Below are 25,715 nucleotides of genomic sequence, written 5' to 3' on the forward strand. Positions count from 1 at the left end.
TCAGGCGGTGGAGCACGGGACTCTTAGCCTCAAGGTTGCGAGTTCGAGCCTCACAAGGGGGTAGAGATGACTTTTAAATAAATAAATAAATAAATAAATAAATAAATAAATAAAATCTCAAAAAAGTTAAAAAAGGAAACCACTGAGACTTAGCAACCCCATGTTTGCTATAAACCCAGGGCAGAAAGACAGAATTGTTTGGGTTTTTTTTAATGTTTATTTATTTGGGGGGTGAGGTGCAGAGAGAGGGGGACAGAGGATCCGAAGCAGGCTGCATGCTGAGAGCAGGGGGCCCAATGTGGGGCCTGAACTCACGAACCATGAGGTCATGACCTGAGCCAAAGTCAGCTACTTAAGCAACTGAGCTATCCACACGCTCCTGTACTGTATTTATATATTAAAAAAAAAAATTAAAAAAGCCATGTATAAGTTGACCCACACATTCAAACCTGTGTTGTTTAAGGGACAACTATAATTTGGAATAATTTTTTAAGATTTTTTTTAAAAGTTTATTTATTTATTTTATGGGGTGCCTGGGTGGCTCAGTCGGTTAAGCGTCCGACTTCGGCTCAGGTCATGATCTCGTGGTCTGTGAGTTCGAGCCCCGCGTCAGGCTCTCTGCTGACCGCTCAGAGCCTGGAGCCTGTTTCAGATTCTGTGCCTCCCTCTCTCTGACCCTCCCCCGTTCATGCTCTGTCTCTCTGTGTCTCAAAATAAATAAACGTTAAAAAAAATAAAAAATAAATAAAAAATAAAGTTTATTTATTTATTTTGAAAGAGACAGAGACAGTGTGAGTGGGGGGAGGGGCAGAGAGAGAGAGGGAGAGAGAGAATCCCAAGCAGGCTCCTCGCTGCCAGGGCAAAGCCCCACGAGGGGCTCCAACTCAGGAAACCATAAGATCGTGACCTGAGCCAAAACCAAGAGTCCTACGCTTAACTGACTGAGCCACCCAGGAGCCCCTAGGACATTTTTAAATACTACCAAGGCCAAGCAGGCCAAAATCCAACCTGTGATTCCAGTATGAAGAACCAAAACGAGAATGGGTTCGGTGCCAGAATATCTAAGGTCAGGCTCTAAGGTCAAGCTCTTGCATCAGGATTTGTGGTCATACTGGGTGTGTCTGCTTCCTCGGAGTCCCTTGAGCGGCAGTTACAGCTTCCTCCTCTGTAACAGGGAAAACTATCTCTCACCCCAAAGGGTTTTTGTCAGAATCGTATCAAAAATGAGGAAGCACGTGAAAATGTTGCCTAAATCTCAAAGTGTTGCACAAAGGCCCATGATTTCACACAGGCCCAGAGAAGAGAGGGGGCAGTAACAGAGAAAGTAGACGATGGATGAGGCCAAGAAGAGAGAGTGAGAAGGAAATGAGCTGGGTATTTGCTGGCGTGCAGGCCGGAAGAATCTGCACAATAGAATCCACGTCAGGGGTGGAAATATGAATTTAGGAGTCGCCAACACACAAGTGAAAAAAGAGGTCATGCAAGCAGATAAACTGACCTAGGTACCTAGGAGAAAAACAGGGAGCCAGCAGAAGCCTCTGGAATAACACAGAGATCACCCCCACAGGGATCAGAGAAGGAATCTGGGGGGTGGAGGGGTCTGTAGAGAAGTGGATCTCAAGGGAGGGAGGGGGAAATATGGCCACTAAAGGATAGGATGTAGGGGCGCCTGGGTGGCTCAGTCAGTTAAGCATTTGCCTTCGGCTCAGGTCCTGATCTCATGGTTTGTGAGTTCGAGCCCCACATCGGGCTCTCTGCTGTCCACAAAGAGCCCGCTTCAGATCCTCTGTCCCCTTTTCTCTCTGCCCTTCCCCAACTTGTTTTCTCTTTCTCTCTCTCTCTCTCTCTCTCAAAAAAAAAAAAAAAAAAAACAAACAAATGGGATGCATTCTTAGCAAAAGAGAAAACATGAAAGAATGGTTCAAGCTGTGTTAAAAACAGAAAAGGAGCAAAGAAGGGATGAGGAAGTTGGAAAGAGCAGGCAGGTAAAGAGAGGGAACCAGAAGAAAAAGGGACCCACAGATGGCTACATGGGGTCTACCCTGAAGGGGTGTATGGGGGGAGAGAGGCACCGGAGGTCTTAACAGGTGTTGGGGTGGAAAGAGATGTGTGGGGCGAATGAACAGACAGCCAGGGAGGGTGTCCCTGCTGTGTGCCACACACTCCCGCATCCCTCGTCTCCCGCGGACTCAGGAGGCAGGAGGCAGCCACCTTCCAACAGGACTTTTCTGTTGTCGGGAGACCCAGGTCTCCATAGCTCATTCGAAAGGATACACAGACTGCCGTCCAGAGGAGTCTCGGCAGTCTGAGGATCCGTGAGCTAAACCGAAAAGAGCCCCCCAGAGGCTTCCACCCACCTCCGAACTCACCCAGGGTTCCACTATTCAAAACAGCTGGAAATGTGCGCCCCCCTCTCCCCAAGAAGAAAACAGAACATGGCTGTCTCTGCCAAGTGAGTTCTGAATAAGCTGCATTCCATTTCATTAAAACAATTACCTGAGTCCCAGCCAAGAATTACATACAGCTTCCTCACAGCACCACCCCTCCCCCCCCATAAAACACACATCGTGCTGCGTTTCAAACAGGCAGAGAAAGGCCATGACGCACCACTCTGAGACCTCACTAGGAAGATCCCTCGATCCCTACCAAGTGGCCAGCCTCTGCATCCTTGCATGCCGGCAGACGGACACGAGTCTCAAAGAAGACCCTAGAGTGAAGTGCTCCCCTTACAAGAGTCTGCCCAAAATGTTTCTAGTGGGCACCAGGGCCTCGAAGCCAAGGGGGCTGCTGGCACCGGAATCCAGCTTTTTCTCCCAAACAGATGGGAGGCCCAAGTGGCCCAGCCTTGAGTCAGCACAGAACAAGAGGGACCTGGGAGTGGGGATTCCAGGAGTGGGAACCTGAAGTCTGGAGAACTGGACGGCTAGATCTGGGCTGCAAGCAAGAGCCCGGGGCCACTCTGGCCCATGCTGCCCACAGGCTAGTGGTGTCCTTTTGGCCACAGATAAGAGGTTCATGATGTGAAGCAAATGGCATTTCGCCCCCTCCCCCAGGCTCCAGCTGCCCAGAGGCTCTTCTTCTGTAAAGGCCTTGCTCTGCATCCCACCCAGGCAACCCTCTCCAAACTCCAAAGCAGAGCCCAGCATCCCCCTCGCCCTGACCCTGGTCTCATTGATGTCACCACACCCAAAATAACCCCGGAGGCTGCCTCCACACTGTGGAAGCTGTCTGCCTCTGGCTGGCCCTGTCCTTTTTTCTGCACAGGTCGCCAAGGCTACGTGCCCCCACCCGAGCTGAGGGTTAGTTACCAGTCATTCTCATCCCAGGCCCCCTTGGCTCCTGTCTACCCACGCAGTCACCGCCTGCACAGAGTCACGGGAGGCCAAGAGTTACAGGTAGACATTTATGAACACCCCTGGCTGAGTAACCCTGAGCCCACTAAGGAAAAAAGCAGTGTCTTCTTACTTTTTCCAACTTTTTTTCACGAAAGTGTCTAAACATACAGAGAAGTTGAAAGACCAATACAATGAGCACCCATAGGCCCTCTACCTAGATTCAGTCATTAATGTTTTGCCATTCTGGGGGCGCCTGGGCGGCTCAGTTAAGTGCCCAACTCTCGATCTCGGCTCAGTCCACGATCTCGAGGTTTGTGAGATGGAGCCTCACGTTAGGCTCTGCACTGACAGTGAGGAGCCTGCTTGGGATTCTCTCCTGCTCTCTCTGCCCCTCTCCTGCTCGTTGTCTCCCTCCCTCTCTCCCTCTCTCTCTCTCTCTCTCAAAATAAATAAAAGCATTAAAAAATTTTAAAAAAAATTTTGCCATTTTATATAAACACACATACATGTGCTTAGGAGCTCTCTCTGTATATACATATGTATACCTCCACTTTCTTTTTTTTTTTTTATTTTTTATTATTTAAAAAAAATTTTTTTTTCAACGTTTATTTATTTTTTTGGGGACAGAGAGAGACAAAGCATGAATGGGGGAGGGGCAGAGAGAGAGGGAGACACAGAATCGGAAACAGGCTCCAGGCTCTGAGCCATCAGCCCAGAGCCCGACGCGGGGCTCGAACTCCCGGACCGCGAGATCGTGACCTGGCTGAAGTCGGACGCTTAACCGACTGCGCCACCCAGGCGCCCCTATACCTCCACTTTCTTTATTCCACCACTTAAAACGGAGTTGCAGACATCATGGCATTTTACTCCCAAATACTTTTAACATGCACCTAACAATGACAATATTCTCCCATAAAACCACAATACCACAATCACACAAGAAATAAGCATTAAAAGGCTGTCTTTAAGGGAAAACTTGGCCACCGGGGGCTCTGCGGGGCCTGGCCAACCACACATTCAGCCTGGGCCAGTGGGCCCAGCATCCACGGCCTCCCTGGAGAGGCCATCCCTCAGCCCCACTGGTTAGGCAATCAGTTTGTTAGTTGGAAGACTCATCAGGACGTGAATGCACATTTCAGGCCAGATGTGAGACTCCCAACAAGGCCCCAACTGAAGAGGAAAAGTGGACGTCAGGGCTGAGGAGGTTCTGGGCCTATCCTGAGTGAGGAGATACCCCTTTTCATCAGGTGCTTTGTCAAGGTTTCTGGGAAAACTCAGCCCCCTAATTCTTTCTCTCTGTCTCTCCCTTCCAGAGTACGTCTTCAATTCTCCTCCTTAAAAGTTTTCAACAACTTTCTGCTCTGGAAAAGGGTTGGTGCAGCAAAGGACAAACACCTGAATGAAGACAGGAGCAAATCTGTATGGAGCAGGGGCACAGAGAGCTTGATTCCAACCAGAGAAGCCACAGGGAACAGGAAGGAAGAAGACGGATGTGGGACACCGAACAGAGGATGAGGCGTGTGGGGAGGAGCCAGGAAAGATGTTTAGCATCTAGAAATGTAACACAATCAAACCAACAGGCAACCAAGATCCGATCCAGTATCACGAGCAGAGGTGTAAAAATGGTTACAAGCCCGACTCTGCATTTAAACCCCAGCCCTGCTATTCTCTAGTTAACAGAACTTGGGCAAGGGGGCTAACCCTCTCTGTGCCTCAGTTTCCCCATCTGTAAAATGGGCAGTAGTAGTAATACTAAGAACAGAACCTGTGCCTCCTGTGGCCAACATGAGTCAATGAAACAATGTGTGTAAAGTGCCCAGCACAGTGCCTGCACATAGTAAGTGCTCATTAAACATTTAAACATTATGAGAAAGAGTTCTACGGATGTTTGTTATTATTAGTGAAGGCGCTGAGACCAGGACAACACAGGGAAGAGCTGGAACGAGTGTGAAGGTAGGAGGAAGTCTTTCAACTCTCTGGCCTTGGAGCAAGGTAACAGGCCCTTGCCGGGTCAGCACACTCCATGCAAAACGTGAACATGGCGGAGAGGCGCTGCGTGAGTGCCTCAGCGGTAATTCTGGCTTTTCGTAGGCCTCTCCTGCCAAGGGCCCCCCCAGCCTCCCAATGCAGGGCCATCACTGGGGAAGCTGGAGGCAGTGCTTCGATGTTCTCTTGGAAGACCTCCAACCCACAATGGCAGAGCAGCCCAAACCTCTCCACACTGGGCTGAGGCTGTCCAGACAGCAGACAGCTAAGCACAACAGAAAGAGCACCTGCTTAGGACTCAAACACACCAGGGTCTGGAGCCCAGCTCTGCACCTCACTGGTGCATTGCCCAGAAGATCTGGTGTTGACGAAGAACACAACATCACTCCACAGCTGCCCCTGCCACAGGCCCAGCAGCTGGATGCCCTGACCCTGGCCTAACACACAGAGACACCACAGACAGACAAGCCCGAAGTCCAGACTTTCCATGGAAACAGGGAGGCTCCGTAGTCCGGAATGCCCCAAGCAACTCCCCTGCCCCCCTAACACTCCCCCTAAGGACAATGAGGCACTGTTTTTCAGAGGGTCCAGACTGCTGAGAAGCTGAAGGAAGACATGTCCAGATTCTAGAAGCAACTGGGCATTGCCAACAGCTGGCTGTCCCCCCTAGAAGAGATGGGAAGGCAAAGCTATCAAGGTCTGAATTGGACCCACCCTTTGCCACAGAGGCCATTTCCTCGGGATGGCCCCCAGCACACAAATTTCAAAGGTAACTAGCAATTACTCAGCAGGCTCAAGGCTCATCCTCCAGTTAGTCACCTCACTGAGCATTTAACCTTATTATGATTTTGATGACCAGATCTGGAATTGGATCAGTCTGGGTTCCAATCCCAGCTCCCCCCAGTGAACCTCCCAGAGCTCAGGTTTCCACATCTGTACAGTGGAGATAAAACATCTCTCTGTCTCTCTCTCTCTCGGAATGGCGGTGATCATACCCATAAAGTGCTGAGTCTGATGCCTGTCTCCCATCAAGCACACGTGACTATTACTGGACCGCAGCTGTGGTCACAGCCCCCCAAGTGCACTAAGGAACATGAACGAGGGAGAGTGAGGAGTTGGGTCAGAAACGGTAATCAGAGTGCATCTCACTCAGTGTTGTGGGAGCTCTGTCCAGGAAACTCCAGCCAGAACTCAACAGGGCGAACTCCGGGCCAAACCAGCGTCTAAACAGTAATGGGAAAAGCCACCAGCAGCCACCCCGCAGCACAAAGCAGAGAGAACACACAGGCAAGGGCAGTGTTGATGTTTTTCTGCCCAAAGAGCTATAAATTCGTAACTTATTAAACAGCACGTGGTGAGTCTGTCACCAGCAGCTAAGGGGAGGGAAGAGTTCCCCAATTTTTGTTTTGAGACCCAAAAAAAACAAAGTCACAGCAGAGTCTCTGCCCCCTCTAGCCTTGCCACAGGACAGACCATAAACTCCCATTTCAGGGACTCTTCAGGGACTCACAGCTCTTCAGCTGTGAGAGCACTCTCAGGAGAAAAATCAAAATAAGCAGCCTGGCCTTTGTGTCCACCCAAACTAAGGAAAACAGCTGACAGGCAGTGTGTTGAGCAGCCATCCAGACAGCTGATGGGGCCTGAGCACAGAGGCAAATTCCTCTCCCCTTCCTGCTCGCCCCATTGCTCCCACCCTGGGGCTCTGGGACTCCAGGGCAGCCAGGCGTGGCTGGCCTCCTGGGAGCTGAGGCCCAGGAAGTCCGGCAGCCCGGAAACAACTGCAGAGTCTGTGCTGGAAGGCGGCAGAAGTTACAGGTGGCAGCCGTCACCCCCTGAGACTCCTCCTTCACATGCTGCCTACCCCCCTCCTCAGGAAGAAAGGCCTCTTGGTCCATGAGAGCTGCGGGACCGGGCTTCTCTCTAGTCATGGTTTTGTCATTCTGTGGCTGTGCAGCCTTGGGCAAGTGAATCACCCTCTCTGACTCTCAGTTTTTCCCATTCATAAAAGATAGGCAGTGGTGACAGCAGTGGCCCTAAGGGGCTCTTATGAAGGGCTGCTGTGAGAGCGGGACATGCTGAGGTACGGGGAAGCCCTCCATAAACTGCAAATTTCAATTCCTGTCACCCCCTATACCACTCTCCTCTCTTTCCCTGAGACTAGCTCAGTCTCCTGGCCCTAAATGGAAGAGCATCAGGGGACAGGAATTCTGGACTCCAACAGCAAACTCTACAAAACCTTCTCGGACCTTCAAACAGCACTGTGTGGAAGGGACTGCACAGAAGCAACAGCACCACATCAGCATCTTAGAAACTGTAACTCTGCTCCCCAGTTCCTTCTGGGAAAGCATCGAGACTTTCAGATCCTGATTCAAAACCTATCCCCCCAGCCTCCTTTCAGCTTATCTTTTATGTGGGGGGGGGGGGGGGGGGGGGAAACCTGCCTGCAAGGCATGCCAACCTGGTGTTGGAAAAATGGGTGCCAAGCCTGACCCGAAGGCAGAGAACTATGCTTGGCAGCCATCGCACTCCACAAAACAGGCAGGACTGGACACCATCCCCAGCGCCGGGATCTCTCAGCAGCGCCCTGATCTTTTTCAAAAGGAAGCTGGCGGTCCTCCTCCCTGTCCGCTTGGAAGTCCAGTACCTACAAATAGCCAGTCTTAACTTAGTGCCCTGTGCGCTTGGGGGAGGCCCGTCAGTGCTGTCTGATGAATCTGCTCCTCAGAGCCTGGGACAGAGAAAGCATCAATGGTCACACAAGCCACCCACAGTCCAGAGAGGGAAGACAAGGCTCCTACAGAGAAGAAACTCCCCCCCCCCCTCACCTCCCCAGCTCGGAGGCCCTCCAGCTACAGGCATGAAGGGGAGGGACAGACAGTGAAGTGAATCCTCTCACCATAGGGTTCAGGCCACTCAAGGCATTCCTAGAACCCTGGCCTCAACCCCGTCGGGTTTCGTGTCTGGTTTCAGGAGATACTTTCCCCTGCCCTAACACCAGGTCTACACAGCACTGAAAAGGGTAGTTTTGGAGCTCCGATAACAAGAAAACAGTAAAACTCTGTTCTGGGCATCCTGTCCTCTTTACCTGCGTGGCCTCCAGCAAGGTTTGATGCTAGGGGGGTGGGGGGAACTCTGCCAGCCCCGGACAAGTCCAGAGATGGCCATACCTCGGGGCCCACTTCCCACCGCATTCCCCTGGCACTGCACCAGAATCTGGGAGTGGGGGAAGAATCATGTCTCCCCAGCTTACTCTTCTAGGATTAGGCTGATCTGTGATAGGAAAGGGGAGGGGCTGGCCCACAGAGTGGACAGGACAGTCAGCGAAATGGAGTGGGCAGCCCATGAAACAGGGGGCCCAGACCTGGGGTGGGGGGGTGGTTAGTGGGGACAGATGAGAAACTTGTCTTTGTGGGGGTGTGGTCATCGGAGGCTCATCTCTAACTTGTGAAATGAAAAGGGTGGGCTTGGAGGGGCTATCCCTGAAGTGGGGGTGCCAGTCTGTGAAGTGGGGGTCCTCAAAGGGGTGAGAGCAGGTCCTGGAAATGAGGGACCAACCAGGAGTTCAGGCAGCTGTTCCCCGAGTTGGGCGGCCGATCAGTGAGGTGGGGGGTGAGGGAACGGTCTGTGAAGGGAGGGTCCCACAGCGCGGGGGGAGGTGGTGCTGTGCCGGCAGCGGGGGTCCGTCCCTGGGGCGGACGGGGCGGGTCCCCGAGGCGCAAGCTGGCCCCTGAGGCTGGTCTGGGAGATGGGGGTGGGTCCCCGAGGTCCCGAGTCCGGAGGTGGAGCCGTCCCCGAGGCGGGGGGTGGCGGCTGTGAGGACCGCGGCGGGGCCGGCCTGGCAAAGGACTCAGGCCGGGCCCGGGATCCCGGCCCAGCGGAGCTCCATCAGGCAGCGAGCAGAGCCAGGACCCGGGCCGCCGGAGGAGGGATCCCGCAGCCCCCGCCGCCAGCTCGCTCCCGCCCGGCCCGAGGCCGCGCGCCCCTCGCACCCTCCTTCCTCGACCTCCCGCTCACTCACCGAGGTCGTCCATGGCGGGACCGCGGGCGCCGGGAGCCGGCTCGGCGTCGCGCTCGCTGCCCGTCCCGGGGCCGCTCCTCTCCGCCCCGCAACTTTTCCGCCGCGAGCCTCGGCCCGGAACGGAACGAGCCGCCGCCGCGCGCCCCCGCGCCCGCCGCGTGCCCCGCCCCCGCGAGCACGCGCGCCCCGCCCCCCACCCGCGGTCGCCCCCGCGAGCAAGTTGGCCCCGCCCCGTGCGCACGCTAGCCCCGCCCCGCCGCAGGCCCGCGAGCGCGCGCCCAGCCGGCGGCGGGCCACGCCGGGCGGGGAGGCGGCGCCCCCTTGCGGCCCAGCTGGCGGGTGGCGGCCCCCACCCCCCTCACCCCGCCCAGGCCTTCCGGCCCTGCTGTCAGCCTTTCTGTCCGTCTCAAAGTCACAAGCCTGACCGTCTGGCTGACAGATCCATCTCCTGTCTTGACATCTCAGTCTGATCTGTGTCTGTCCATCCATCGGTCACTCAATCACCACATATCAATCCACTGGAGAGTCGGATTTGTCCACCTGTCTGTCTACCTGTCTACCAGTAGGTCATCTCCCAGGAGGACCATAAATCAGTACCAGGTAAAGCAAGGAACCTTTGGAGGACCTTTCTTGGGGTTGCCCTCTGGACCGATGGCAGTGCAGCTTGCAATCCAGCCTTTGGGGCCAGATCCAATACTTTCTTCTTTTTTTTTTTACATTTATTTATTTTTGAGAGACAGAGAACAAGTGGGGGAGGGGCAGAAAGAGAATGAGACACAGAATCCAAAGCAGTCTCCAGGTTCTGAGCTATCAGCACAGAGCCCAGAGCCCCACGTGGGGCCCAAACTCACAAACCTGAGATCATGACCTGAGCCAAAGTTGGTTGCCTAACCGACTGAGCCACCCAGGAGCCCCTGGATTCAATACTTTCAAAGTTATATATCCTTTTTTTTATTATTATTTTTAACGTTTTATTTACTTTTGGGACAGAGAGAGACAGAGCATGAACGGGGGAGGGGCAGAGAGAGAGGGAGACACAGAATCGGAAGCAGGCTCCAGGCTCTGAGCCATCAGCCCAGAGCCTGACGCGGGGCTCGAACTCACGAACCGTGAGATCGTGACCTGGCTGAAGTCGGACGCTCAACCGACTGCGCCACCCAGGCGCCCCTATATCCTTTAATCTTCCACATGTCTACCCTCCCTAGAGGGAGACCTTTCCAAAACTCTGCAAGGAGCAGAGGGGACCCCACCTTAGATATTAAGGGGAAGACTTCAAGGAGATTATACCCAGTGCCAGGCACAGTTTCCTGAAACACCCACTCACTCAGAGATCAGGTAATAATAACAGCTGTGGTTCATGGAGTGCCAGATACCATACAGCTATTATCTAAGTTAATTCTCATAGAGGCAGTTATTACTATCAGCCCTTCCTCTTTCTTTGCAAAGGGCAATGGTAGTTTGTTGATTCTATATAAAAATACCCTGAAAGCAACACTTCAAGTTCCCCTGCCCACAAGAATCCAGCCCCCAAGCCCCTCTGGGTCAAGTCAGATCCTCCAGGAAGCAGATGTTGAAATAGAGTTGGTGGCCGGCGGGGGGGGCGGGGGGGGGAGGGTTCGACGGCAACAACCATGAAGGAGAAAGAGGAAGAAGCAGAATTGGACAAGGGCTCATCTGACAAAGATAGACAACCTATCAGGGAGCACCAGAACAAAAACTCATTAGAGGATCTCCATTGAGCAGAAGTATCCAAGCCCCAGGACCCCCAGCATGTTTAGCCATTGGCTGGGGATGCCCTGGAAGAGTGTAGCCTCTTCTCGATCTGAGTGACAAGTTCTTTCTTAAAGGCAGAACCAAGCAGCTCACTTATGGCTACCAGGTCCTCCTATGTTAAAATTCAAGAGCCAAGGCTGCCCTTCCAACACCTGTAATGTACCTGTTTTGTAAGCACTACTCACTACTGCAGTTTACATTTAGTGGTGGGATTCTTGGATCAATGTCTCGCACGTGAGGACAGGAACCATGTCCATTTCAGCTCACCACATAGCCTTTAGTATGTGCATGGCTTATAGGAGGTGCTGCTCAATATATATTTTCTGAACGACTAGTGGGCACTATACCTGACACTTGGAACAAAGCAAACCACATAGTCCCTTTCCTCAGAAAGTTCACAGTTTAACTGAAGAAACAGAAAATAAGTAGTGAGGTCATTCATTAACCACTCAAAGGTGAGACATTTAACGGTGCCTGCACTGTACCAGGAGCTGTGCTCAGGGTGGGGATACAGCGATGAATAAATCTGATATGGTGCCTGCCTTCTTCAGGTTTACAGTCCAAAAGGGCAGGCAGAAAAGCAAACAGGCCTGTATGAAGGATGGCTAGTCTCACATCATTCCCCACTGCCTAGAACAGCATATGCAAATGTCTGTGGGCAAGACAGTGGCCAAGGTGCATTGAACTAGAAGGAATTCGCAGCATGAAATATGAGGCAGGGAGTGATAATGGGGAGATAGACGGGTCACCAGGGACATATTTTTTTATGTTGCTTACAGGTTGATACAGTTACATTTAGGATATAGTGGATTAAATAAAACATTAATTTACTTGTTTCTTTTTATCTTTTTTAATAGGGCTACTAGAAAACTGTAAATTACATATATGGTTTGCATTTTGTTTCCACTGGATATGTCTGAGAGAATGCTTAGGGGGCCATTATAAGTATGCTTCCTAAAGATTAACATTCACTGACAGACAGTGCTGAATTCAGGGTCCCCAGGGTGAGGAAACAGCCCCGGAGAAAGCAGATCCTCCAGGGTCATTCCATCGCCAAAGGAGCAGAGGCCCATCTAGTCTGTGGATTATCTCTGTGCTGCTCCTTCTGCCCTGATGGCTATGGATGTCCCAGCACAGTGGTGCTTGTATTCAGTAGCATGGGGTAAAGGTTAAGTGCGTACTGGTCAGGCAGAGGGACTCCACCTAGGTTCAAACCTCAGCTATGCCACTTGCTGGTGGTGAAAATCTCTGGCCATTTGCTCTCTGCGCCTCAGTTTTCCTCCTCTGCAGTTAGACGAATAATAGCCACCTCCCTGGGCACCTGGGTGGCTCAGTTGGTTAAGCATCTGACTTCACCAAAGTTTGAGCCCCGCATTGGACTCCACATGGTGCAAAGCCTGTTTAGGATTCTCTCTTTCTCCATCTCTCTCTCTCTCTCTCCCCTCCCCTACGTGCTCTCTCTCTCTCTCTCTCTCTCTCTCTCTCTCTCTCTCTCAAAATAAGGAAACTTTTAAAATTTAAAAAAGAAAAAGCCACCTCCCAGAATCATCGTAGGACTAAATGAAATACTACACCTTTAGGACTTAGAAAGGTCCTTGTTATCAGTAAGCACTCTCTGGCTCCACTCTACCCACTAGAAACAAAATGCAAGCCACATATGTAATTTAAAACTTTCTAGTATTAAAAAGGTAAAAGCAACAGGTAAAATGGATATTAACGTATTTGATGTAATCCAATATATCCTAATATTCTCATTTCAACTTTTAATCAGTATAAACAACATCAGAGATTTCTCACTTTTTATTTTTCATGTGAAGTCTTCGAAATCCAGTATGTATTGTGCATTTAGAGCACATCTCAGTTCGAACAGCCACATTTCAGTTCAAGTGCTCAGTAGCCACATATGGCCAGTGGGGACCCCGTGGGACAGTGCAGCTTTAAATGTGAGCTGGCATCATTATTTGGGGGGATATCAATCTAAAAGCCATTTCCTTAGAAAATCACTCCCTGACCTGCAGGGCCCCTGTTATTAAGATCTTTTTTTAGGGCCCTGGAAGAACTCTTGACAATTATAATTAAACAGTTCCTGTGTACTGGTCGTTTGCATTTTCCCATCTCGTACGTACTAGACTCTAGACGCCAGGAAGGCAGAGACCATGTCTTAATAGTGCACTGATTGACACGCAGAAGAAAGAAGGGATTCAAGGGGGGGAAAAAAAAGATTTGGAAAGGTGAGTTACTTGGGTGGCTCAGTTGGTTAAACATCTACCTTTTGGTTTTGGCTCAGCTCATGATCTCGTTGTTCGTTAGTTCAAGCCCCGCATTGGGCTCTGTGCTGCCAGCATGGAGCCTGCTTGGGATTTCTCTTTCCCTTTCTCTCTGCCTCTTCCCAGCTCTCTCTCTCTCAAAATAAATAAATAAAAATAATAAATAAATTTTAAAAAAAGATTTAGAAAAGTAAATTCCAGACCTTACAATATAGATGTGGAAGTTTTCTTTATACTAGTTGTTCACTGTAGGAAGAGATTTAGGGAAAAAAAACAAAACAAAACAAACAGATCAACTAAAAGATAAAAATTAAATGTCCGTAATATAAAAAGAGCTTGGCATGCATCCTTAATTATTTCCTGAAGATTGTTTCCTAGGAGTGGAAGTGCTGTATCAGAGATTAAGTGGTCTGTTTGTCGGTGTTTCTGCTGAGTGTTGACAAAGTGCTGTCGGTCCCAGTTGTGTCCAGATAAATGTATAATCGATATTTCGTGAGCACCGACTGGCGCACAGTACCTTAGAGTGACCCCATGAAGAATCCCCCTTCCCCTCAGATGGGGTACAAATACCACCAGAGGAATGAGAGATGTGTAAATGGTACACAGAGATTTCTCATTTTTTAAAAACATTTTTTAATGTTTATTTTCAAGAGAGAGAGACAGACAGAGCATGAGTGGGGGAGGGGCAGAGAGCTAACTGAGCCACCCAGGTGCCCCGAGAATTCTTATTTTAATAGTTATGTATTCGTGTGTATTAGAAAATTACCTAAATAGCCCATAAAACCACTATAGCTGTGAAGTGTGCAGGTCCACTTACACGTGGATGTTTTTCAATAAATACAGTATTGCAATTTAGGATGAGGCCAAGTTAAATGAAAAAGTAGGTCATTTACAGAGAAATATTTAAAGTTACAGCGCAGTGAGTTCTTAGTGACAGCAGAACTGGTGATGGAGCTTGGGACCCTTCCCGATGCACAGCCACTCCTCAAGGGCACTGCGTGGTTGAAGGAGTTGAGCTGCGACAGAGAAGCACTGCGGGGGGGCGGGGGGTGGGTAACTGAACAATGAAACATAAAGGGAGACCTCAGCTGAAATCCCAGCTTCCCCGTTACCAGTCTCCTCCATAAGGTGGCAGCGGTGAGTCGTCTTCTCGGTGACTGACAACTCCGTACCTGCCTGGGGAGGGAGGAATTTCACACAAAGAATCACTGGGACAGAAGGGATCTCAAGAGACCGTCCAGGCTTTCGGTGGGTGAAGGGGGCTGGGCTTCTGCTCCAAAGCTGCTCCACCCTCTGTGTCCCCATGTCAGCTAAGGGCCCCACATGTTGACAGGTGCACACCTGGAAGTCATCACTAGTCCCCCTTGTCCTCACCTCCCACAGCCAGTCCTGCTCACCACCTACCAAGGGTAGTCCGCAGCCCTCTCCTATTTCCACCTCCAATGCCATCTCTGTAGTGGCAACAAAGCCACCACCTGGGATTACTGCAACTACGCTCCAAACTGGCCTCCTGGAGCCTATTTTCCACCCATGAGCCAATGTTATCCTTTTTAAAAAATCAACTTTATTAGGGCGCCTGGGTGGTTCAGTCAGTTAAGGGACTGATTCTTGATTTCTGCTCAGGTCATGATCTCATGGTTCATGAGTTCAAGCCCCGCGTTGGGCTCCGCACTGACACAGTGCAGAATGTGCTTGAGATTCTCTCTTTCTCTCTCTGCCCCTCCACTCCTTTCTCTCTCAAAAATAAATAAATAAGCATTTTTAAAAATCAACTTTATTGAAGTATAATTTATACCTAATAAAACGCACCTGTCTCAAGTGTACTAGTTCAATGGGCTTTGATAGATGTTTACACCCATGTAACCACTGCCTCAATCAAGATACAGAACATTCCATTGCTCTTTCCTGCCTCTTGCATTTGATCCCCTGTCCTCTGACTGCTGGCCCCAGATAACCACTGATTTGCTTTCTGTGACTAGAGATTACTTTGCATTTTCTTTGTAATGTATTTACAGAAACAGAATCATACAATATGTATTCTCTTTTTTGCATGGTGTGGGGAGGTCTGGCTTCTTTGCCCCAACATGTTCCTCAGATTCAACCACGTCATATGCACCAAGAGTTTGCTCCGCACCTGGGTGGCTCAGTCAGTTAAGCTTCCGACTTCAGCTCAGGTCATGAGCTTTGAGTTCAAGCCCCACGTTGGGATCTCTGCTGTCAGTGCAGAGCCCACTTCAGATCTTCTGTCCCCTCTCTCTCTGCTCCTCCTCCGCTTTCGCTCTCTCTCAAAAATAAACTTAAAAAATCTTTATTTATTTTTGAGAGAGAGAGTGCACCTGTGTGTGGGGGAGGGGCACAGAGAGGGGGAGAGAGAGAGAGAACCCCAAGCAGGCTCCACACCATCAGCATGGAGCCCGACGAGGGGCTCGAACTCACAAATCATGAGACAAAATCAGGAGTTGGACGCCCAACCGACTGAGCCACCCAAGCGCCCTGAGTTTGCTCCTTTTTTTGCAGAGTAGTACTCCTTTGTATGGATGTGCCACACTTTGGTTCCCCACTGTCCTACTGATGGATATTTGGGCTGTTTTTCCAGTTTTGGCCACTATGAATAAAGCTGCTATGAACATTCTTAGCAAAGTCTTTGTGTGGACATATGTTTTCCTTTCTCTTAGATAATCACCTAGGAGTGGAATGGCTGGGTCACAAAGTAATGTCTAAAAAATGTACATTGTCACATTATTATTCCCTTGCTTCGCCAGTTCAGTGATTTCCTGTTGCACTGCAAATAAACCCAAAATCCTCACCAGGATCTCCAAGGCTGCACCCCAGATCTTGTCTTCTTCGTCTCTCCTGATTCATGTTGCTCCGTTATGTCCCTCGAGCACCGCAAACTAGTTCTGACTTTGGAGACTTCACAGCTGCAAGACTCCTTCTGGAATGTTCTTCCCAGATCTTGGCACAGCTGTTCCTGCTCATCACTGAGGTTTCATTTCACGAATCACCTCTGTGGGTCCTGGACATTTTATCTACAATCCCTCCACCACCCTCGTCAGACCCTATATCCCTTTATGCTGGTTTATTTTAATTACTTTCACCTTTTGACATTATGTTCTATATTTATTTGTTTACCTGTTGATTATGTGTCTCTCCCTCCCCCATTAAAATGTCAGCACTATGAGAAGAGGGACTGGGCTTATCTTCTTCACCAGTGTCCAGAATGGCAGCTGTTCGGTAAATATTATTTGAAAGAAGGAAAGGGTGGGGACACTCCGAGGCATAAAGAGATGTGTTGCCTGGGCTGGGGGCTTAGTTGCATGCTCAGGATGAGACCCCAGCCCCAGCCACTCCACCACAGACCGTTCACAGAGTTTCCCAGGACTGACAACAAAGTCTCAGGTACTGGGACCTTAGCCACAGTCCTGTTTTTTTGTTTGTTTTTTTAAGATTTAATTTAAAAAAAATATTTTTTAATGTTCATTCATTTGAGGGGGGAAGGGGCAGAGAGAGGGAGACACAGAATCCCAGAATCTGAAGCAGGCTCCAGGCTCCAAGCTGTCTGCACAGAGACCGATGTGGGGCTCAAACCCATGAACCGTGAGATCATGACCTGAGCTGAAGTCGGATGCTTAACCGAATGAGCCACCCAGGCGCCCCTTTAAGATATAATTTTTAAGTATTCTGTATACTCAACGTGGGGCTCCAACTCATGACCTCGAGCTCAAGAATCACACATTCTACCGGGCCAGCCAGGCGCCCCTGCAGTGCTGTTTTTAAGAGCAGAAGACGGGAAACAACCCAAACGCCCATCCACAAGGGAATGGTTAAATAAACTACATACAGTCCTACAATGGAAAACTGTGTAGCCACAGAAGAGATCCAGGAAGATCATTATGTACTAATATGAAACAGTCTCCAAGATCTAAAAAATAAAACTGAACAGTGTGTGTAACATGTGTATCATTTGTGGGGGAAGGTGGGAAACAATATATTTGTTTATGAGATGCTCCTATATGCTGAGAGATCTGGAAGAATACATAAACACTATCGTTAACTGGCAGGGGGTGGGGGAGTGGGAGCAAAGTGGTTGGGGGTCAGGAGTGCGAAGCAATTTCACTAAATAGCCTTTTGAGTCTTTTGAACTTTTTTTTCTGAGAGAGAGAGAGAGAGAGAGAGAGAGAGAGAGAGAGTGTGTGTGTGTGTGTGTGTGTGCAAGTGAGCAGGGGAGGTGCAGAGAGAGAGGGAGAGACAGAATCCCAAGCAGGCTCTGCACTGTCAGCACTGAGCCTGATGCGGGGCTTGATCTCATGAACCGTGACATCATGACCTGAACTGAAATCAAGAGTCAGACCCTTAACCACCTGAGCCACCCAGGCACCCCATTGAATCTTCTGAACTTTGAACCACATATGTGATCTTACCCATTCCCATAATGAATTAATATTTTAAAAATAGGGGCTCCTGGGTGGCTTGGTTGGTTAAGTGTCCGACTTCAGCTCAGGTCATGATCTCAAGGCTGATGAGTTCAAGCCCCACGTCGGGCTCTGTGCTGACAGCTCGGAGCCTGGAGCCTGCTTCAGTTTCTGTGTCTCCCTCTCTCTCTGCCCCTCCCCTGCTCACGTTCTCTCTCTCTCTCTCTCTCTCTCTCTCTCTCTCTCTCTCTCTCTCAAAAATAAACATTTAAAAAAAATAAAAATAAAAAATAACATAAAAATAAAACACAGGGGCACCTGGGCGGCTCAGTCAATTGAGCATCCAACTCTTGATTTCAGCCCCACATCGGGCTCTGCACTGAGCGTGGAGCCTACTTAGGATTCTCTCTCTCTCTGCCCCTCCCCTCCTTGTGCTCTCTCTCTCTTTCTCTCTCAAATAAAAAAATAAAATAAAATAACATTGTAAATATGACACTGCAGATGTTTGCATGAAGGGGAACCAATAGCTTAAGAGTGACTCAATTGAGGTTTGGAAATATTTCCTGGAAAAGAGTGAACACTGACCTGATTTTGAAGAACAGGTGGCAGTTGGTGGGAAGGGCATTCCAGAACGGGCTGGTCTTCAAAAGAGCCCCAGAGTAAGGGCAGCAAGAATGAAAGGTTCCAGCCTCCCCTGCTTATCTCTCCAGGTGGTTTAGAAGGTGAATCCTAGCAGGCACTTCAGTCCTCTGGGAGGAACCCTTAGGGTCCAGAAGTCATAGGACAGACAAGGGTTTAAATCCCAGCCTTGCCACCTGCCAAGTGTGTGACCTTGGGCATGATACTTCATCTTTCTGAGCCTCAGTTTTCTCATCAGTGAATGTGTATGAGGTTGCAGGTGTAATATGTATCTGGGTGGTTTGGGGCAAGTGGCTTAACCAGTCTGAGCCTCTGTTGCCTTAACTGTAAAATCTGGATAATAAAACATATGCCTCCCAAGGTTGTTATGTAGATTGAACAACAAGAAAAATGCAGAAAAAGAGCTGAGAAATTAAAGCTCTAATTATCATGGGAGAACCAAAGTGGGACTTTAGGGCTGGGAGAGAAAAGGACAGATTTGGGAATCTATCCAGCCACCAAAGGGTTGCAGAATCAAGATTGTGAATATTATTAATAATATTAATACTTGTCATTACAGAATCATTATTTGGAATAATTATTTTTATTTTTTAAATTAAATTTTTTTTTTGAGAGAGAGAGAGAACGAGCAGAGGAGGGGCAGAGAGAAAGAGAGGGAGACACAGAATCTGAAGCAACTCCAGGATCTGAGCTGTCAGCACAGAGCCTGACGCGGGTCTCAAACCCACGAACTGTGAGATCATGACCTGAGCTGAAGTTGGATGCTTAACTGACTGAGCCACTCAGGTGCCCCTATTTTTATTTTTTAAGTTTATACATTTTGAGAGAGAGAAAAGACCAGCAGGGGAGGGACAGAGAGAGAGGGGGACAGAGGTTCTGAAGCGGGCTCTGTACTGCCACAGAGCCCTATGCAGGGCTTGAACTCATGAACCAGGATATCATGACCGGAGTCAAAGTCAGACAGTTAACCGACTGAGCTACCCAGGCGCCACAGAATAATAATAATCTTTAAAAAGAATAATCATTGGAAACATTTACTGTTTGACATGTGGGATGCACCGTGCTATCTTTTACATCACCTCATTTAATCCTTGCAAAAGTCTAATGGGGGTTTCATGCCTGTTTTACAGGCCAGGAAATTGAGGCTTGTAAGTGAAGTCACCTGCCAGAGGCCACATTAGGTACAAAGTGGTAAAGTCAGGATTCAAAGCCAGGACTCTCTGACTTGAGAGTCCATGGGCCGGCTCGTGAATGGGAGCATGGGGTGGGGGGGGTGTTGCCGATTGTTGGCAAGTTGGAGCTCCCCAGCTGGCTTGGACACAGTGCCTTAGGAAGGCCCTGCTGCCTCTGAATTGGGAGGGAAGACATGGTCTGGGTATCTTACCATCCTGCTGAAACAATCCTTCAGGATACCAGCATAAAACACAGTGATTTTCTCTGACCTCTAACCTCATCAGGGGACCCAATATGTCTACTTTCTCCCTTCTCAGCTCCAGTCACAGAGAATGACTTTCAATTCCTCTGGAGGCCACATCCCCCAGGCTCCAGATGCCTGCAGGTGCTGTTACTCCTGCTAAAATTCATCCTGTTCTCTTTGGCCAGGGTAACTCCTCTCCTTTGGTTCACAGCTCAGCTAACCCCTCCTCCAGGAAGCTTTCCCTGACCACCACCCAGGCTTAGATGATTGGTCCCACAACCCCTACCAAAGCATTCAACTCTGCGTCAGGCACCAGCAGAAACAGTTTTCATTCAATACTCACAATATCATGCAATACTCACAAAATCTCTATGGCACATCAGAAACATCTGGGAAACTCTAAAATATATACATCTTTGCCCAGAACACTAGCCCTCAGAAACTCAGATTTAATTGGCTTAGAATACAGCCTGGACATCGGGATTTTTAAAAGCTTGCCAGCCAATTCTTGTACACAGCCAGGATGGAGACCCGCTGGCCTCTGAGATGAATGAGATCACGACACTCCTTTTACAGCCAGGGAAACTGAGGCACAGAGAAGTTAAGGAAGTGGCCTAGGGTCACATAGCTAGCAAATAGTGGAGTAAGGATTTTAACCCAGTTAAAAGTCTGGCTTCAAAGCTTCACAGAAAAAAAGTCAATTGGTTTTAGTTAATTTCCCCAGCAATGGAGAGCCAGTTCTCTTCTGAGCCAGACACTGATGGCCCCTCCGGCATAGGATATTTTTAACCTCGAGAAGCCAGAGATTCTTGCAGACAGTCTGCAGTGATTTGGACACTAAGAAGATTGTTTGGGGGCTGGTGAGTCCTTTTCTTGCTGAGATAGCCCTCGGAGCCCAGGCTTTCTGTGCTCTGGAGCCAGGGGGTCCAGGATGGCTGGGGCAACAGGATGGGAGGGTGGGGTAAGTGTTGCTCCACAGGAGCTGATGTTTCCAAAGATATTTCCCTACATGGCAGAGGGGGGTGGGGTCAGGATTACCTCACCCAACCCAGACTCTTCTCCTTGCTCTCTGTCTGGAAAGGAGCTGGGAATAAACAAGTGTTGGAACTGGATGTGAATTCATGTCCCTCCCTCTTTCCTTCCCTAATGGGGTGAAGCCTTGTGAAATCTACAGAGCACGTCCAAACATATACATCAAACATTCTCCAGATGCTCTCCCTACGTGGCTTTGTGGGCAAATACTGGTATAGTTTTGGGGAAGCTGACTTGGGGGCACTTCGCAAAATGCAAAATACACATGGCCTTTGTGCAGGCGATCAGACTTACAGAGAATTTTCCTAGAAATATCCCATGAGCAGGCAAAGCTGTACATCCAAGGATGTTCATTGGAACATTGCTTATAATCAGGAAAAACTGGAAACATCCCAAATGCCCATGCATAGGCATTTTCCTAAAGGAAAAGGAAATGGTGAACTGTATGTAGAGTATAATTCAATGTTTGTTAACAATTATGTTAATATAGGAATAGAACAATTTGGAGGAATAGTCTCATCTACCTGTGGCTTTCTCTTCTAGTGGTTGAAGTGGGATTATGGGGGGGGGGGGAGTCTTTGACTATCTCTTCATATATATAGGATGCTTGGATTTTACATACAAACATGCAATAATTTTGTAACCAGAAAAAAATTAGGTTGTAAAATAGAAAACAATATGTTAAAATCACATGGATTCACTTTAAAACAGCTAATTTTATGTTACGTGAATTTTACTTCAATTTAAGAAAAAAGTCATTGCAACTCAAATTACCCAGCCAAAAGAGGATTCTGATAGAGCTGAGAGCAAAATATCACATGGATATTTTATAAAATTTACCTTTTTTAAAAAATAAAAACATCATTTTGTTTTCCTTAGGCTATTTGTTCATCTTTCCAGTGGTTTTTCCATGCTTTTTCTCTCTTGTGTTTGCTTACCAATTAGTCATTATTTTACTTACTTGCTATTATAAATTCTAAAAAACTCACTCTCACCCACACCCCCACACCACATGGGTCAGTGTTTGCCAGAAGATCCTCTGACATTCTCATCAACACAAAATTTGCCATGGGAGGGAGCACCATTGTCTATTTCCTTCAGACCTGGTTTGATACCCTGATTAGCCATCCTGGCAACCAACTAAGGTGGGAAGAAATGGTTGGGGCGCATTTCCAGATCACCCCATCAAGGATACTTATATTGTGGGGCGCCTGGGTGGCTCTGTCGGTTAAGCGTCCAACTTCGGCTCAGGTCATGATCTTGTGGTCCATGAGTTTGAGCCCTGTGTCGGGCTCTGTGCTGACAGCTCTGAGCCTGGAGCCTGGTTCCAATTCTGTGTCTCCGTCCCTCTCTGCTCCTCCCCTGCTCACATTCTTTCTCTCTCTCTTAAAAAATAAACATTAAAAGTTTTTAAAAAGAAAGGAAATTTCAGCCTCTGGATAGCACACCTGGTTCCTCTTAAAGTTCTTAACATGGGGTCTTCAGGATGCCCCTTTGAGCAATTATCACTGACCTCTTCTTTCCATCAGGTTTGCTCAGTTCTGATACACTGGCTTATCTGAGGACTCTTCTTGAATTCCTAGGACCATAGGTCGTAAATGCAGGGTCTCCTCCAGTCCTAGGAAACCTATCCTGGGTTCTATAGAAGGAGTGACATTAATTTATCTTACTCAGCCAGATTTGATGGCTGATCAGGAAGTAGTTGAGAAGAGTGGTCATGGAAAGCAAAGGGCTTTTAGTATCAAATGGTTCCTACGGCAAGTGTTCATTCCACAGACACCGAATTACTTTTACAGTAGAGAGAGAGCAGTTACTGCCTTAACCAGGTGCTTAAATTCAGCATCACTGAAAAATGGAAGGTGCAGTACAAAGTTCACAGAGCCACCTTTGAAGTTCTCTTGAATCTAATCAAGCTGGGAAGTCTTGGTTACAGGAAATATAGGGTGACAAAGGAATATGTTAATCAACACCTTGGGACACAATCAGATGAAGTCGAATGTGGGACTCCTGCAAGATACCTGTCTTGGATTCTTCCAAAAAATCAATGTCATGAAGGAAAGAAAACAGGCGGGGGGGGGGGGGGGGGGTTGTCTAGATTTTTAAAAGACTTCACATGGAAAATAAAGTGGGGGCACCTGGTTGGCTCAGTCAGGAGAGCATGTGACCCTCGATCTCAGGGTCATGCGTTCAAGACCCATGATGGGCATGGAACCTACTTTAAAGAAAAAAAGAAAGAAAAGTGATACAGCCACTCTAGAAAGTAATCTGGCAATTTCTTATAAAATTAAACATGTAATTTCCCATATGGCCAAAGAATTAAAAATTTATGCTCACACAAAACTTGGTTTTTTCCTTAAAAAAATTTTTTTTAAGTTTATTTATTTTGAGAGAGAGAGAGAGAGAGAGAGATGGCACTTGAGCAAGGGAAAGGCAGAAAGAGAGAGAGAGAAAATCCCTGGCAGGCTCCACACTACCAGTACAGAGCCCAAGAGGGGGCTCGAGCCCACGAACCATGAGATCATGACCTGAGCTAAAATCTAGAGTCAGACACTTAACCAACTGAGCCACCCAGCCCCCCTTTTTTCCTTTTTCGGTAAGCTCTAGGCCCAACATGGCGCCTGAACTCATGACCCCAAGACCAAAGGTCGCGTGCTTTACTGACTGAGCCAGCCAGGGACCCTTGTTCACACAAAACTTGTACAGGAATGTTCTTACAAGCTTTATTGGTGATGGCAAAATACTGGAAACAAGTCATATGTCTTTCAAAGGGTGAATGGTTGAAATAAATCCCGTACTTCCATAAACGGAATACTACTCAGCAAGAGAAATGAATGAGCTATTAATTCATGCAACCTGGATGGACCTCAAGGACATTATGTTTGGTTAAAAAGTCAGTCTCCAAATGTCACATACCATACGATTCCATTTATATACAACTCTGGAAATTGCCAACTATAGCAACAGAAGGGAGTGGGAAGAGACAGGGAGGTGGGGAGGGGAGTGATGAATGTATTCACTCTCTGGATTGTAATGGTGTCTTCGTTTTGTGTTTTATTTTTTATTTTTTCAATGTTTTTTTATTTATTTTTGGGACAGAGAGAGACAGAGCATGAACGGGGGAGGGGCAGAGAGAGAGGGAGACACAGAATCGGAAACAGGCTCCAGGCTCTGAGCCATCAGCCCAGAGCCCGACGCGGGGCTCGAACTCACGGACCGCGAGATCGTGACCTGGCTGAAGTCGGACGCTTAACCGACTGCACCACCCAGGCGCCCCTGTAATGGTGTCTTCGGTGTACATGTCTCAATACTTATAAAATTGTGTGCTTTAGGGGCGCCTGGGTGGCTCAGTCGGTTGAGTGTCCAACTTCAGCTCAGGTCATGATCTCGCGGTCTGTGAGTTCGAGCCCCGCATCCGACTCTGTGCGGACAGTTCAGAGGCTGGAGCCTGCTTCGGATTCTGTGTCTCCCTCTCTTTCTCTGCCCCTCCCCCGCTCATGCTCTCTCTCCCTCTGTCAAAAATAAACATTAAAAAAACAATAACATTGTGTATTTAAAAATGTGTGATTTATTGAATGTCAATTATAACTCAAAAGAGCTGTTTGTAAAAAAAAAAAAAAGAAAAGAAAGAAAGAAAAGAAAAAAGAAAAGAATGATGGCTCCACCACAGCTCCCTGCTTCTTTTCTTCATAGCATTGAAATAATCTGTAATTTTCTAGCTCATCTGTTCGTTTACTTGCGGCCTGTCTTAAAACTGAACTCCCCGAAGCAGCGATTGGGTCTAATTTACCGCTGGGGCGGTTTTCCCCAAGGCTGCCCTGAAGCAATAGATGCCTGTCCACCACACCTTAGCCCTTAATAACCAAATCCTTTTGCTTACAGACCGGAGGAGTGTTTGATGGGAGATGGCCTACGCACGTCCACCTGGATCTGCCAGGAGTAAGGGTGGGCCTCTTGAGGGCGTCTGTCCTGGGACACCTCTGGCTTCCCTAGGGAGAGAACAAGACTAGAGGTAGCCAGTGTAGCAGAACCCAGTACAACACTAGAATTAAGGTGACTTGGTTTCCAGCACAGCTCTGCCTGGAACGTCACAATGGGGCCTGAGTAAGTAAAAGTAGAGCATTTTTTTCCTCCGGGGCTTTTAAGAAGCACTTGGTCAAGATTCATTCCCTCCAACCCTCGAAAATCCGTACCTCTCAACGAGGTCAGACACATAATTATAAAACACGTTACTTCACCATAATAAAAGACCCTCATACGCATTTCAGACTTGGGGGAAACAACCTCATCGAGTACTGTATACGTGCTCACGCTTAGTTGGAAACGGTAACATTCAGCATAGAAAAAAAACCGACTCAGGAGACAGCCAGCTGTTCTACAGACTTCTTTTCGACACATAAATATTCAGTCTCCGTAGAGACTGTCAAAAATTGCCAATGCCGACTATATTTCAAGTCGTCATGGCGGGGTATTGGGAAAAGTTTTCAATTAGCAATAATCGCGCCTCGGATAAACCTCATTGGCTACGATACTGCCACTGCGCAAAGCTGGAAATCGTAAGCACGCACCCTGTTCCCCCACAGATGACAACCACCTTTTCAGTGAGGGTGAGCGACTCCAGGCGGAAATTCGTGTATACGATGCGTTCTGCTTCCAGCAGTTATATTTAACACTGGTCTGCACCTGAGGCTTCTTGTTGTTGGATCGACTCGTGTCGAATATTCAGATTTTGTAAGTGAGAGTGCATTCGCTGGGGATGCTGGGTAATCTTATGCAAATCGTCATGACATCACAGAGATGACCAGGTTAAATGAATTTTGAGTTAAAAACAGTGAAAAA

At 48.4% G+C, this 25,715-nt stretch overlaps 1 protein-coding gene and 1 non-coding gene across 6 annotated transcripts in view; both read right to left on the reverse strand.

Moving 5' to 3' along the window:
- PXN (paxillin) overlaps positions 1 to 9,514 on the reverse strand; it is a 48,008-nt gene extending 38,494 nt beyond the window's left edge. For 3 of the 5 annotated variants that reach the window (XM_043557759.1, XM_043557758.1, XM_043557757.1), the window contains exon 1: positions 9,340 to 9,503. In XM_043557759.1, the coding sequence (XP_043413694.1) occupies positions 9,340 to 9,352 (13 nt within the window). In that variant the 5' untranslated portion in view covers positions 9,353 to 9,503. Of the gene's footprint in view, positions 1 to 9,339 lie in introns of all 5 variants that reach the window. The other 2 variants (XM_043557761.1, XM_043557760.1) reach the window with 2 other exon arrangements.
- A 15,770-nt stretch (positions 9,515 to 25,284) lies between these two features.
- On the reverse strand, positions 25,285 to 25,425 carry LOC122471105. The gene has a single exon (XR_006294115.1). It is a non-coding gene; the product is annotated as a U4 spliceosomal RNA (small nuclear RNA).
- Between the last annotated feature and the right edge of the window lie 290 nt (positions 25,426 to 25,715).

Source organism: Prionailurus bengalensis, chromosome D3 (assembly GCF_016509475.1).
Source record: "Prionailurus bengalensis isolate Pbe53 chromosome D3, Fcat_Pben_1.1_paternal_pri, whole genome shotgun sequence".
In the NCBI taxonomy this organism is placed as follows: domain Eukaryota; kingdom Metazoa; phylum Chordata; class Mammalia; order Carnivora; family Felidae; genus Prionailurus; species Prionailurus bengalensis.